Here is a 16,140-nt window from a genome sequence, read left to right as displayed (position 1 = left end):
GAAATACGAATTGCAAATGCACAACCTCCTCTCCTGACACATATCCTTCAATCACTTCCCATTATCACTTTTTCCTGGTACTTCATTACAACCCGTTATGTCATCCTCAGGAACAGTGCCTACTCTTCCATTCATATTGCCCATTATGATCACTTTATAGCTCCTGGGCACTTCTCCCACTGCTTCATCCAGCTCATCCCAAAACCTTTTCTTCTCTCTCTCACTCCTGGTCATACGGTGCTTATGCTACAATCACAGCCACTTTCACCTCGAACTTGGCATACATACATCTCGAGCCGACACATTTATTATCTCTCATTCCACTCAGCTACACTTCATTCGTCAACAGCGCAACTCCTTCCTTGCATCTTTCTCGCCCAATCGTACACATTTCATACCCTCCCACTCCTCCATTTCACACCCTTTCGTCTTTGTTTCACACAATGCCATCATGAAGAATCTTGCACTCTTGAACACATTCACCACTTCCACCCTTTTGCTATATAAATGCATCAAAGGAAAAGAGAAAATTTACATAAATGAGTAACCTGTGGGGAAGAAACACCAAGAGGACACTGGAAAAAACTGTACAAAAAGACATGTGATGAAGAAAATTTAGGAAATTCAGTTTCCCAAGTACAGCAATTAATCAGTAGCATACACTGCTGAATGAAATCGTGTGTGCCAAAAGTGTTCATAAATTCAAAGATCTGTATGATAAAAATGTTTCAAAACATGGGACAGTACGAGCGTAACTCATTCCTGTGACGATACAGATAGGTGAGAACAGTTAGGTAAGAAAAACACACACACACACACACACACACACTTGGTGATATTACTGTAATATGAGTATGTTATGATTGCTGGCTCTGCATTTTGTATCAGACATTTAATTTGAATGTATCCCTTACAGTTGGACTACAAAGTTGATGACAAGATGCTGAAGGATGTGTTTAAGATTGCTGGCAAAGTTGTCTCTGTGGAAATCAACAAAGATCAGGATGGGAAAAGTAGAGGATTTGGAGTTGTAGGTGAGTTTTTTATCCTAGCTTTTGCAATAAAACTATATAATACTGGTGTATGGTTAGGTAATGAAGCTACTGGTGTAATCATTCTGATTTTTAGCAGCATTTTTTATTTCATCTTTCATGTGGAAATAGCGAATGGGCAAGGGATGTACTGTAGTTGATATAGAATGAATAATGATGATGGGCTTACCCATCATCCACTCACTCAGTGTAGGGATGCCGTATGGTCTTTACACTGAATGACAAGCCAAATGGATTCCTGTACCCAGGAAACCATTTACTATGCTGGGTGGTAACCATATAGCCGAGGTTTTTGGCCGGTTTAAGTGTCCCCCAGATTCCACTATCTAAAATCACTGAATCATGGCAAATGTTCTGGAGAGCCTCAGAGGGCCCAATACCTGCCGAGGGCCCCAACCAAATGTGCAGATTTGCATGGCCATGTGGAATGTGAGGTGTGAATAAAGAAAGCAAGAGGGTGCAAATGGTGAATGTGTTAAAGAGTGCGAGGTATACAGTAATCCCGCATATTTCGCGGTAGTTACGTTCTTGTAACCCCCGCGAAAAGTCAATTCCGCGAATACTCTATTAACAATTGAATCTTACACCACCATGCTGCCCATCACACAGTCCATGTCCATACTGATTGTGAGACAATTCGCCGTCAGACAATTCTCCGTCAAAACATGGACGATTCCCCTTCAGAACAATTCGCGCCCTGGACGATTCCCCGCCATTCTATAAATATACTAATCAATACTTTTATCAATATACTTATTATTAATTAATCAATACTTTAATAACTATATTTCAGGGGGATCCAGCAAAGTCTATGTTCAGTAGCGTAGGTTCTGGATATTATTTATTAGTTGCTCCTTTAGTCAATAATTAACTTGTTTCTTCCTCGCTGTAGTTGCCTTTGAATTATATTCTAGCGTCACCCATAGCTATCTTCATTAATGAAGGCGAATTGTTTTGTGTTTGTTGTGACTGCGAATTGTCCCGAAACCTCCATACTCATCCCGAAATACCTTCTTACAAGATTGAAAGCACATACTCCATTATGAAGGAAAAACGTAAACACCATACTGTAATACACAATTATCTACACATTTATTCACAAAACAGTACAAAATAAAAAGATGCATTAACTGGTGATAGCAAACACTCCCACGGTCGTTCCTTAGCTTGTCCAGTAACACAATTTTCTCTGCTAAGGTCATAACTTTTCTTGATCGTTTTGTCACTTTGGAGTTCTTACTAATTGTATTATTAGCCTTTGGTGAGGCTGGCTTACGTCCTGGGGCCATGTGGAAAGCAAGTGGGAGGCAAGAGGCTCATATCATAGTGCTGTTACAAGCACAACAGACACGTAGGGCAGTCAGGCGTGGACTGAGGAATGCGGGGCAGAGAGCAGTGTTGCCATATCCAAACAACGAAATTATGCTAGGGCAATGAAAAAATTATGCTAGATTGAGCATATTTGTTCCAAGTAAAAAATGAATTATGCTAACTTGAAGCTAAATGATAAAATTCTATACATATTCGTGCAACATATTAATTATGTATTGTTTACTATGAAAATATTAAAATGAACCTACAGTGCTCGTCAGAAGTATTCAGCGTTGTCCGCCGGGCGCGCAACACTTATGGCCCAAAAAGAATCACCCATTTTTGGGGGTAAGAATTGAGCCATAAGTTTGAGCTCCGAGCATGACGTCACGGTAGCCTGAGGCCTTCTGACACGCTGGTTGGTTCCCGCCTCAGTCGCCCACGGGCTGCCTGAGAGAGAGGAACTCCGCCGAGTGTCCCTCTCAAATTGCGCCATTTTTTACCGAGTGTCCCGCAGTGTTTTGGCCTTCAAAACTTTGTTATGGCACCTACCCGTGAACTATCGAGTGAAATCATATCCCAGATCATTCCTCTAAAGGAGGCAGGCCACCACACAAAGGAAATTAGTGAATTGGTTGGTGTGGCACGATCGACAGTGCGTCGTTGGTGTGCGCGGTTTTGGGAGGAAAACAGTGGCGAAGTTCCCACAAAGAAACCGAGGTCTGGTAGGCCTAGGAAAACTTCCCCAAGGTCTGTTAATGTTTTAAAACGTGCAGTGGAGTTTAATCCTTGTGTGAGTGCAAGGAAAATTAAGGAGAGCAACCCGGAAGTGTTTGGTGAGGTGTCAGTGAGAACAGTGTCTCGTAGGGTGCATGAGCTTGGTTACACAAGTCACAGGCCTGTGAAAAAGCCTCTTCTCTCTAGCAGCCAGAGAATTCGTAGGCTTGCCTTTGCTAATAAATATCTAAATTGAGGTGAGGAGCAATGGTTGTCAGTGTTGTGGTCTGATGAGGCAACATTTAGTGTTACCTGTAACAGAGGAGCATGCAAAGGTAGTGACCCACTTGACCCACGGTATGTAGAAAGCACAGTTAAACATCCTGATTCACTCATGGTATGGGGTTGTTTCTCAGGGAAGGGTTTGGGGAAGCTTGTTGTACTTCCCAAGAACCTCAGAGTGAATCAGGATGTTTACCTGGAGCTTCTGTGTGATCATTTACCAGACTCCTTCGAGCTAACAGGTGCACGAGTGTTTCAGCAGGACAGTGCACCTGCTCACAAGGCCAAATCGGTCACCAATTGACTTCGTGACTGCGAGGTATCATTCATGACAGACTGGCCAGGAAATAGCCCAGATCTCAACCCGATTGAAAACCTTTGGTACGTCGTAAAGAAGAGTCTCCAAGGGAAGGACGTGAGCTCTCTGCCTAAGCTGGAAGCCGCCATTCGTGACTCCTGGGACAAAATACCCCTCCAGCACCTCAGGAGCCTCGTCCTTTCATTTCCAAGATGTCTCAGGTCCGTGAAGAAACGTAAAGGCTACCCTACGAAGCACTAAAGGTAAATAAAATGCATTATTTATATGTTTTTTCAGTGTTGAAAGGTTTGTTTCTCAGGAGGGACGCAGGGCGCCCCATACTTCTGACGAGCACTGTACATACAGTAAGAGGATAAATATCGGTTTTCTGCCCATAGCCTACTGCTTTTTCCCACGAAACTTACGTTTTTCTGATGGATTTTGATGTGATTCATTCGATTTTGAGCATCATTTCCGTCAGAAATAACCAGATTTTGATATATGACCCCCCTCATCCCCCTGCAACAATGGGGGATCTTTGGGGAATCGGGGGTTATAGGAAGGGGGGGAAACACAGAAAATGGTCATTTCCGACTGAAATGAAGCTGAAAATCGAATCATACCAAAATCCATCAGAAAAACCTAGGTTTCATGGGTAAAGTACAAAGCTCAAACTTATCCCAACCGAACCAAACCGAACCTAACCTAAAACCTAACCTAACCTAATCCAACCTAACCTAACCTAATCCAACCCAACCAAGCCCAAACTGAAAGTAACCAACAATTCAAACATCTTACCTTATTCGTCTCTCCCTCTCTCTCTCTCTCTCTCTCTCTGATTTGTAGCTTTTATAAAATTATTCCAAAAATATTCCATTCCATTCTAAATTATGCTAGAATGATTCTAAAACTTCTAATATGCTAAAAAATATTCCAGACTCGAAAATTTGATCAAAATTATGCTAAAAGAATAAAATTATGCTAGATATGGTAACACTGGCAGAGGGGCCGCGGGAAAGGGACAGAGGGTGGCGTGAGTTTACCGCGCTACAATTGGAAGCTGCGGGAATTTCAAATTTTTTGTTTTCTGTATATTCAAAGATATTTTTGTTGAACTTATTAATGCTAAGAAAATCCGCGAGAGGGCAAAACCGTAGACAAAAAATTCACAAAAAATGCGGGATTACTGTATTGTGATGACATGTATGAGTGTGAGGTATGTCATGATGACATTGTATGCATCTTCCTTGCCCATGAATGGGCGAGGAAGATGCAAGGAAGGAGTTGCTTTGTTGATGAATGAGGTGTAGCAGAGTGGAATGAGATATTACAAATGTGTCAGCTTGAAATGTATGTACGAGTATGTCAAGTTCAGGTTTGAGAAGGTGAAAGTGGCATTGATTGTATCGTATGCACCGTGTGATGACAGGAGTGAGACAGAGAAAGACAGGTTTTGGGATGAGCTGGATGGAGCAGTGGGAGAAATGCCCAGGAGGTATGAAGTGATCGTAATGGGCAATATGAATGGAAGAGAAGGCTTGGTCCTGAGGATGACATAATGGGTTGTTATGGAGTACCAGGGAAGCAACTGAAGGCTATGTGTCAAGAAGGAGGTTGTGCATTTGTAACTCGTATTTCAACACAAAGATGCACATAAATATACATGGTATAGAGGGAACGGGGATCGTGTTGAAAGGAGCCTGATTGATTATGTGCTCATAGACAGATCAGATTTGGGAATGGTTGCTGATCCGAGGGCCGGAAGAGGACAGTGTGGAGGTCTGTCAGATCATAAGATTGTGGTATGCAAGATCAAGCTGAGAGGAGAGAGGTGGACCAGGAGAGACAGGAGCAGTCAAGGAGAAAGTCTGAAAGTCGAGAAGCTGAGGATCAGAGAAATGGCAGATGAATGCAGGACCAAAGTAGGGGAGGAGTTAGAGTCAGTGAATCGGAATGAAATGGATCTGGACAGCCTGTGGAATGCATATAGGGATTGCTTAGTAAGGAATGCTCAATCGGTGTGTGGTGTGGCAAGGGCAACAACAAAGAAGAAAGGTACGGCATGGTGGGATGAAGAGGTTAAGAGAGCAGTGGAGAGAAAGAGGAAGAAGTGGCTAGAGTGGTTGCAGAACAGGGGTTCAATTGAAATATGAATAGGTGGGGGCGCTCGCCATCCACTCACTCAATGTAGTGCTGCTCTCGGGTGTCTGCCCTTTCCTTTCCATCCTTCTTTCCTTCCATCTTCATCTGTCTTTTCTTCATCCTTTCCTCGTCCTTCTGCTTACGGGTGACTTTACACTCTCTCTTCTTTCTTTCTTTCTTTCTTTCCTTTATTCATTCTTCGTCCTTCTGCCTGTAGGTGACTCTACACTGAGTGACAAGCCAAGCCGAATGGTTTCCTGTGCACCAGGAAACCATTTACTACACTAGGTGGTAACCATATAACCAAATTTTGGCACCTGGTGGTTTAGTGGGCAATTGCAGTGCTCCAATTGAATTGAGCCAGTGAAGGTTTATATCCAAAGGGAGGTTGGGTTTATTGCTCACGTAATGCCAATCAGGGATGAGTGAGGCTGGTCACTCTCATTTTAAATGTCAGGACCAACTTGCCTAGCCCTGGGTTCCTACGCTCCTCATGAGGCAAAGAAGGATTGGATGATGATGATGATGATGATGATGATGATATATTGAGAGCAAGAAGCACCTAAAGAGACTAGTGAAGAGGAAAAAGAAGGAGGTCAGTGATGATCTAAGAAGAAAAATGAATGCAAACTACCCTGAAAATAGGAAGTTATTCTTGAAAGATGTGCAGAAATGTAGCAGTGACGGTGGAAAGAAATGTGAAAGTGTGAAGGATGTAAGTGGTAGATTATTAACTCATGGTGATGAAGTAAGGACCAGATGGAAAGAATATATTGCAAGCCTGATGAATAGGAATAGAGAGAGCAGAGCGACTGTAAACATGATTGGTTTTGGGGGTGAGCAGAGAAGGAATGCAGTGCCAGGAAATGTGACACTCACACTCGCACAGATGAAGAACGCTGTGAAGCAGCTGAAAAATGGGAAAGCAGCTGGAGTTGATGAGGTGTATGCAGAGATGATTAAGTGTAGTGGAGAGAGCAGCATGAAATGCTTGTTGGAGATATGTAAGAAAGCATGGATGAGTGAAACTGTGCCGGCAGAGTGGGAAAAGGCTGTGATTGTCCCTGTGTACAAAAGTAAAGGTGAGCGAAGTGAGTGCAAGAATTATCGTGGCATAAGTTTTTTGAGTGTTGCACGGAAGGTATATGGAAGAATTATTATAGAGAAAGTAAGGTAGATATCAGAAGTCCTAGTGAGTGATGAACAGGGTGGCTTGAGGAGTGGCAGAGGATGTGTGGATCAAGTATTTGCGATAAGACAAATAGAAGAGAAGGCTTGTGAGATGGACGATAAGTGTTTGTGGATCTGGAAAAAGCATATGACAAAGTAGACAGAGTAGGATTGTGGAAGGTTTTGTGCATGTATGGTGTAGATGGCAAGCTGGTAGATACTGTCAAGAGTTTTTATGATGGTAGTGAGGCAATTGTAAGGGTAAATGGGCATCTAAGTGAATGGTTCACGATCGGTGTGGGTGTGCGACAAGGTTGTGTGATTATATATATGGATGGGGTGATGAGAGGAGTAAAAACATGAGTAATGGAGAGAGGGATGTATTGGTAAAGAATGGTAATGGATGGAATATCTCAAATTTGTGTTATGCTGATGATGCAGTGCTACTTGCAGATACCAAACAAGAACTTGGTAGACTAGTGCATAATTTTGTTGATGTCTCAGAGCGTCGTGCCTTGGGAGTATACGTTGAAAAGAGTGAAGTGATGGTATTGGAGAGATGAGGGGACTCCCAGTACTATGTTACAGTGAATGGAGAGAGACTGGAATTGGTGAGGATTCAAATACATGGGTACAGTGATAGAAATGAGAGGAAAATGTGCAAAGGAAGTGGACGGTAGAGTGACGCAAGGAAGGAAGGTAGCTGGTGCCATGACAGTCTTAATAAGAAACAGAGGTGTGGGTGTTGCTGCTGCATGAGGCTTACATGAAGGAGTATTAGTGCCATCTTTAACATATGGATGCGAGACTATGGTGTGGCATGAAAATGAAAAGTCATGAAGGAGAGCAACGGAGATGGGACTGCTTAGAAATGTATGTGGAGTACAGAGAGTGGATAGGATATGAGCTAATGTGATTCTTGAAAGATGTGGAGTGAGGAAGTCTGTGGACACCAGAATTGAAGAGAGTGTTCGGAAATGGTATGGTCATGTGGAGAGATTGGAAAAAGGTATATCTGAGTGAATTTGTAGGAGGGATTAGGCTAGTTAGTCTAAGGAGAAGGTGGAGGGATATGGTGGATGAGTGTGTGAGGAAGAGAGGTATGGTAGTCGGTGAGGCTAGGGGACTAACAATAGATCAAGCTGGCTGGATGACTGTTTGAAAATGAGTACATGATCAGGGATTTGGCACCCCTTTTTAACATGACATCATTCCGATTGACTCTATCGGATACGTTTATGTGACACTACAGAATGTGGTGAAAGTTTTTGGCGTATCAGAAAGAGCCAGAATTCCGTGGGCTTGAACGATGAGTTAATGGAAGCGTGGCCCATTGGATTGGGCAAACTTGAGATGTCTGGGCGTTGCCATTCCTCTCCCTGCCCTAGGGTGGAAAAGGAGGTCCGGGTGATGATGGTGATGATAAATAAGAATTGTCTTTACCTGGCAGATGTGTGTTTCAAGTGCATTTAAAAAAAAAAAAAAAAAAAAAATGCAGAATTGTGGATTAGTGCAGGTTTGTGAAATGAAGTTAGGTTTTAGGAGTGTCTGGACTGGTGTACTTTGCATACTGTTGGTTGTTCTCTCTTTTCATGTTTTGTGGATTCTACCTCACCCTATCCTTGGGGTGGGGGAAGTCAGGCTGAAGAAATTGATGTAGGCCATTATTTGTGGCAGCCATTAGGTTCTTAGTATCAGCTTTATTATGTAATGCCTTAATTTCCATCCCATATTTCCATCTAAGGGATTATTTGAGGTAGGATCCGAAAACAGGATAGAATTGGGAGAGCTATCAGTACCATTCCAAGTGAAATAAGCCACACGGCCATTCATGTGTCATTGTAGCATTAAGAATTGTGGCTTCACTTGGCAGTTAAACGTAACTGCCTGCACATATATTTTTGTATTTTTCTTTATAAATGCCATCCATATATGCTTGTTGAATAATCATTGTGTCAGCCACAAAATTAACAAGGGGAATTCTAAATATCGGGTTGGTGCTTCTCAGTACAGTATATGCAGTCATCTGTTAAAAATCCAGCATGAATGGGAAAAAGGTATGTCTGGATTCTAAAATATTTTGGATTTCTGGATTCCCTAATGGTGATAAAAGGAATCAAGGTGTGGCATGTTCAAAGGTTCCTAACCAGTTTTTGTGACAAAGCCTCTGCATTAAACTTCCATTGGTGGGTAGCTTAACTTTATTATAAACTCCGCTTCCAGTGGGAAGTGTTTGGTAACCATGTGAGTCAGGATAGAAGCACACAGAAATGTAGCTCAGCTCTGGATATTGAAAATAACAATTTGGGTCATGGGTAAGTAGTTGCTGGAAATATTCAGAAAATACTGTCTCTTATTAATGGATAAAAGTGAAATAGTGAAAAGAGTGCTTGACTTTCTCATTAAGTCCATCATAACAGAGTCAGCTGAGGGTGCAGTGCATTTGCAATGTGTATGTGTGCCTGGCCTCTAATTCACAAACTTACCATTATGACATCAGATTTTGTTTTCTTACCTTTTAGTTAAGACAAGGAAAGGATCGATCATCAGTTTGTAGGTGAAACTGCTCATGATTGGAGGAGCCTGCCTGCTGTGTAAACAGTCACCACTGCTTTCTGGCATTACATGCACCAATTCTACCGTCATCACGCATTGCACTTACTCTGTACGAATGCATTTGTAAATATTTGATGTAAAAGCTTATTAAAAATTGAAGTCAGTATCACTGCCAGCACAATACTTCAAAATTTATCATGCTGCTTTTGTTCATACAGTGTGCATAATATCACCTTGATTTGATTTTCATGCAGTTTCAGGTTTAGCAAAATTGTTAAAGTAGTATGCTTTCTGTTCATAGCACCAATGAATTTTCACAGTTTTGCATGGATGCTACTCAGTGGTAGAATATTATAATATTGAAAGTCACAGGAGAGTGTGTAAGCGAAACACAAGGAGGTAAACAATGACATAATAACCCTACGTGACCCAGACAGCCAGTAACCTGCCACTACTGATAACATAAGAGGTCAAAAATTGGTGTGTTGTTTGAATTACAAAATGGATGGGAGATTCAAATCTCAGTCCATCTGGATTCTTGATATTTCTGGATTTTCAAAAGCCAAATTTTTTTCAGTCAACTGTACTTCATCAAATATTTCATCTCTTATCAGCTCCTTAACATCCTCAGTTTTCATGCCTTGCTTTCTTACACACTCATATACTATATCCATCTACCCTCTTGATCCACCACATGTGCTTCCTTCAGCTTGTAAAATCACTGTGTTCCTTTTTCACCACCTTCTATAGTGTTGGAGAGGGATAACATCTGTATGTTGTGGCATTGATATGACCAGGCTTTGGAGCTGTCCATTTGTACAGACTTCCTTCAGTCACCTTTCTGTCCCCCGAAAGGAAGATGGTGGACTCCGAACAAAGGCCAGCTTTGCCCTGCAGTCCACAGGGCTTATGTTCATATGAGCCTGGGAATGCAGTTACTATCTCCACCACCACCCTGTCTGTAGCCTGTCCATTCTCTCGATATGAACGTACTGTTGAAGCATATTCATTCGTTCATTCATTCATCATCTAATCCTATGTTGCCTCTTGAGGAGCGTAGGAAACCAGGCTAGGCTAGTTGTTCATGACATTTAACCTCTAGGATACGCAATTCGATCAACTGAACTTCCCTGAAAACCTGTATATGGAACTGATTTTTCGACTCTTACAGATGTAAAAAGTTTTATGCCCAAGATTTAGAGCTTGAATTTACACACCTTATGCCACAAACCAGAGCATTTTAGACCAACTGTTTCATGAGCAATAGCCCGTCAAAGTTGAAAAAAGTTACCCTTCTAGGCAGGGCAACTCAGTTTTCTATGCCCTCTCACCCCATCCCTCCCTCATTCCTCCCCTCCCATGACCTTCCTCACCCACTCCCATCACCTCCCCCTCTTCCTCCCATCCCCTCCTCTCCCCTGTACCCCCACCCTTCAGATTTTTCTAGATAATTTTTTTTTTTTTTTTTTCAAACAATAACATGAACAATACTTGTGTTGGTGTTCCTCACTCACTCACAACACCCTTCCCCCCCAACACTTCTCCCATCCCCACCTTCCCTTCCCCCATCCCCTTCCCTCATAGCTGTGTAGCTGTCAAAAAAGAAAAAAATAAAGGAAAAGCATTGGAAAATCTTTCTCTTGGTTTTACTCACACACTCCAGCACCCTCTCCCCTCACCCCTTCCCCCCCATCCCCTCCCCACAGAGCTGTCAAATCAAGTAGCTGTAAGAATTTCAAGGGGAAAAACAAGCTAGAGCTACCCTTCCTCCTCCCCTACCCCCCTTCAGAATTTTCCAGCTCATTTCCCCCCCCCCCCCCCCCAAACAATAGCATGCAAAATAATTATGTTAGTGTTCCTCACTCACTCCCAACACCCTTCCCCCCCAACACTTCTCCCCTCCCCACCTTCCCTCCCCCCACCCCCTTTCCTCATAGCTGTGTAGCTCTCAAAATAAAAAACATATAGAATGTATGTTTTTTCACATGTTGTGTGCATCGGTGTGTGCAGCTGCACCAACAATAATCAGGTATTGAATGAAAACACACGATGTGAATGGTAACAATGACGTATAATACTCCAGGCGGGGGGGGGGGGGGGGGGAGTGGTAAGCGGATGGCATACTACAGGGGTTGGGGGGGGAGCCCTGGAGGGGTGGTATGGGGGTATAGAAGTGGGAGACAGACACCACAAGACAAAGAGGACAGGCAGAGAAGGAGTACAGGGGTGTGGAGGGTGGGTAGGGGGGATATAATCCTCCCCAGGGAGACAGAGGGGGAGGGGGGACCACAGTGGCATGATGGAGGATGGAGAGGCAAGGGAGGGGGAGGGAACAAAGGTATTGGGGTAGAGGAAGGTGGTAAGAGGGCAGTGGGGGAATCACCCCCCCTACCATGGGTAGGGGTCTGGATCTTCCCCCCTTCCTACTCAGGACTTAGTTCTCATTGGTTTGCATTGATAAATGTCACAATCGGGCCGAAGCCTAGCATCTGCAGTTTTTTACAAAGGCTTCTCTATCAATCACATTTGCCATTAGCATAATCCTAAAAAAAGATCGATCAGTCCTGTTAGTACTTGAGGGGTTAAGTTGAGAGTGACCAGCCTTGTCCATCCCTGAGTGGCATTATGTGAGCAGTAAACCCCAACCTCCCCTTGGATACAAACCTGCACCGGCTCAGTCTGATTGGAGCACCTTAATTACATTAAACCACCAGGCGCCATAGTTTGGTTGTATGGTTACCACCCAGCATAGCACATGGTTCCATTTGACTTGCCACTCAGTGTAGTCACCCATAGACAGAAGGAAGAAGAAAGAATGATCATATTGTAAATTTAGACTTTTTCTTATCTTTCACCAGTGTTTCTTGTTGTGGCTACTTCATCCACACCAGACACAATCTTAGTAGTACCATTTCCGCAGCTTTTACCCTTAACTTTTCACGCGCCTGCTAGATCTTTCACTTTCGTAATTACTCTTTACTTATTCATAATGATGAGGATTATTTTTCTTTTCATTTCAGAATTTGAGCATCCAGTTGAAGCAGTTCAGGCAATCTCAATGTTCCACAACCAGACATATTATGACAGGAAAATGAGTGTGCGTATGGATCGTGTTACAGAGAAACAAGAAACTGCCTCCACCAAATTGCCACCTGGTCTAAAAAGCTTGGGCATGGGTCTTGGAGTCAATGGTTCAGCACTCACCGATGTTGCTAGTAAGTTGCCATTGGCCTTTTCTGATCTTTTGCATAACTTACTGCTTTTTTCTCTCTAGGGAGCCCTTAATAAAACATGTGTCTGACTGAAAGAAGATTCACTTGTATACCATAGCTCTAGTAGGTTTTGGATCTCACATGTTGCAGTGGGTGCATGTATTCATGATCATGGTTCACCAGCTGCCTTGGCCCCCAGCCTGTAACGGAAACATTGCAGGTAAAAAAAAAGGGGGGGGGGGTGGACATTACCCCTACAGAGTGTCTTTCTTTACTGTGGCAATGGCTCTGAAAGAAGAAGTGTAAATGTCTGACCTGGCCTATACAACTTTGCATCATTTCTGTCCATAGGCAGACTCTTCCTCCATACTGGAAACTATAACTTTTTGGACACCCCACCCTTAACCCCCTCGAGCACCGTAAGCTTTCTGTAAGCGTGTGTGACATGATCAGAGAAAATGCCATGAGAGCTGGCTAGACTCGAGCACAAAGGAAGGCATTCCTACTTATTTTATTTGCCTCAGAAATTCGCTATAATGGTATAAACATCATCTTCCCTGATGTTTATACTGTGCGATTAGCTAATAAAAACACACAAAATTCATGAGTAAAATACTGTGAAAGTACCAAAATGAGGTGTGAATACTGTTGTTCAACAATGAAAATAACTTCGCTACACTGTAGCACAAAACTTTGCCCACATTATGCAAGAGCTAAGCATATGTCTAGATGCAGAATTTCATGAGCTTTCACCTGGTTTTGGTGGGATTCTGATACGACCAATAGTTTTCGAGTAAATCGCCAAAAATCGCGTACGCTTCTCCCTCTCAAACTAAAAACCGTGAATATTTGAGAGTGTTGGCCTGGAAATAGACAGCCTCCCCTATGATGCACCAAATATTGACTCATTTCATGCTCAAACATAAGTTTTGGGGAATATTTTTGTCCAGAATTGCCTAATCGGCATCCTTTCAGACCGCCACTGTAAGTGTCATAGAGTGTCATCAGTTCCTCTTCAAACTAAAACCGTTTTGACTCATATTGAGGCACGGTGCGCAAAGGGGTTAATAATCTCCCTTGTCACTTGGGAGCACTCGGATTCTAGGAAGACATTTTACTTCCCCCACTATATGCTATAGGGAGAGAAAGTGGTGGAGGGTTATATAACCAATAGGGGAGAAAATTCCATCAAAGTTTTCACAATGTGTGATGTGTTCACATGAAGAATGCCTTCATGTGATGTCATTGAGTTGCCTCCATACTTTGTGGTTATACAGACATCCCTCAGCTCCCTCATAGTCATCTGAAAGGATATTGATGGACTGCTGGAACTTTTTTTTTTTTTTTATGTGACTGACTCTGAGCATAGGCTTCACAACCTGCTTCCAAGACCCAGTAGTCCTCCTACGTACTGCACACCTCCACATGTCACCACTTCGGCGCTAACACCCACTGTCCGTACTGAATACATGCTAGGGCTGTCTCATACGGGACTGGTGTATTGGTATTAGCGGGGGTATTTTTACAACATGTCGGCGGGTCTTCTGTTAGATCAGTAAAGTCTGCTTTTATGAAATTCAAATCCGTAAACTGTTCCCTGCTCCAGAGGGATTTGAACCCGGGTCCGTTAGGACTACAAGCCAACTCTCTACCGATTGGGCAGTTTCAGCCTTCACTCCACTGGGTTCGCGTCCAGATGAGCTTGGGGCCACAAAAACAACAAACCACACTGGTCATACCCAAAATCAGATCACTATACTGGCCTGTCCTCTGAGATGTGTGAAAATGTAATATAGCTGTGAGTTGACCCTGTAGTTGGGAAAGCACTAACCTCTTCAATCCACTGACACATGTTCCACTTTGTTTTCAATATAGGCAGTTTTATTAAACTCAGGAGAGTGGTTTCAAATGAAGAGTTGGATTTACTTTAACCTCTCTCTCTCTCTCTCTCTCTCTCTCTCTCTAACAGAACAGAGGAAGGAAAAACAAATGAATAAAAGGAATAATAAGCCATTCACTAGTCTGAGATTGCATTCTTCAGTGACCTTGACTGGGTTCAAGTGAGACGGGCACTGGTTGTAGGCTTAGCTTAGCTTCTTTTACAGCTGTTAGGCCATTTAGATTGGCTTTACATTTTTTTGGGGGGACTCACTTGGGTGGGTTTAGGACTTGGTTTGGGGGGAAACCCAAGGCTCAAAAATGCATCCCTATACTTTACATGTTAAATCTACCCCAAGAGACAATACCTCGCCTGGCGATGGGTTTTTACTTAACCAGTTGCATCGCTAAACCAGGATATGCCCATAATGAGAGGTCGTATAACCAGTTGCATCGCTAAACCAGGATATGCCCATAATGAGAAGTCGTATATCCAGTTGCATCGCTAAACCGGATATGCCCATAATGAGAAGTCATATAACAAGGCCCGACTGTACAGTATTTGTAGATATTCATGTATCTTTAATAAGTAATTAAATGTAAAATTATTTTTTCTGACAACTTCATGGTGGATGATAAATATGAATACAGCTGCACAAGTGCATATGAACAGAAGTGAGCATACAGAGCATGGGGAAAGAGGTAAGGTAAATACAGTGTGATTAAAAACAGGTAGCTGTATTATTCTGACAGTTTTTGTAAGCATTAGCTATAAATTTATATACAGTACAATATGCATTCTAATGTCTGGTGATGTTTTACACAACCATATACAGTTGGTCATTGTTACTGTTTGGGGGAGGCATGACCAATATTTGCTGAAAAATGGTATTCATGGGAATCTCTTTTGTATAACCAGTGCGAAAGGGGAGGAGTACTGTATAGTGTATCAAGTAAGAAAGGGGACTGAGTCGGCAGGCTGCAAAATTATTGCATGAAGATGTGTTTGTGCTTAGTTTAGTACAGTATTTGGTTGTGTAGCTTTGGTATGATGAGCCAAAAAATGAGAGGAGTGGATTTGGAACTGTTGACACTTTCGGTTACAGTCAGCTGTATCCTGTGTATTCCTGTTAGGACACAAAATTCCACACCAAATTAAACCAGAGAGGGTAAAGGGAACTCGGTCTTACACTCACAGAACACACTGCAGGTTTCAAAACTACTTGATCTGCACCATGCTATCATCACAGACAAATATTAAAACAGTTCCAAATTCAGAGTTGTAGTGTTGCAAGTGCTATGAATTTTGCCTGTAACCCCTAATGGTCGGACTGCATTCTGGAACGTATGTTATGGGGATGTCGGTCCCTGTTCCAGAACGTTTAGACACATCAAACGCGATGAGCGGTGAGACGAGCAGGGAGGGGTGTAGTGACATGACAATACTCACAAAATCCTATGTGGGTGGCCACACTGAATGAGCAAAGAGGTTTGTCGTTCCGCTCACCCTTCACTCTCTTTG

At 42.7% G+C, this 16,140-nt stretch overlaps 1 protein-coding gene across 3 annotated transcripts in view; it reads left to right on the top strand.

The window, feature by feature from the left end:
* Positions 1–16,140, top strand: part of rump (heterogeneous nuclear ribonucleoprotein rumpelstiltskin) — a 155,540-nt gene that overhangs the window by 97,745 nt on the left and 41,655 nt on the right. For all 3 annotated transcript variants that reach the window (XR_013896845.1, XM_080270153.1, XM_080270152.1), the window contains exons 7-8: positions 917–1,034; positions 12,549–12,743. Coding sequence is in view for 2 of the 3 variants with exons in the window: in XM_080270153.1 (XP_080126279.1) it covers positions 917–1,034; positions 12,549–12,743 (313 nt within the window). In the remaining variant the exon portion in view is untranslated. The remainder of the gene's footprint in view (positions 1–916; positions 1,035–12,548; positions 12,744–16,140) is intronic.

The sequence above is a fragment of the Coenobita brevimanus genome, chromosome 39 (genome assembly GCF_032717465.1).
Source record: "Coenobita brevimanus isolate Jiangsu-jjx chromosome 39, ASM3271746v2, whole genome shotgun sequence".
NCBI classification, from domain to species: Eukaryota; Metazoa; Arthropoda; class Malacostraca; order Decapoda; family Coenobitidae; genus Coenobita; species Coenobita brevimanus.
The sequence above is the reverse complement of the archived record's forward strand: the minus strand, read 5'-3'. Positions and strand labels throughout refer to the sequence as shown.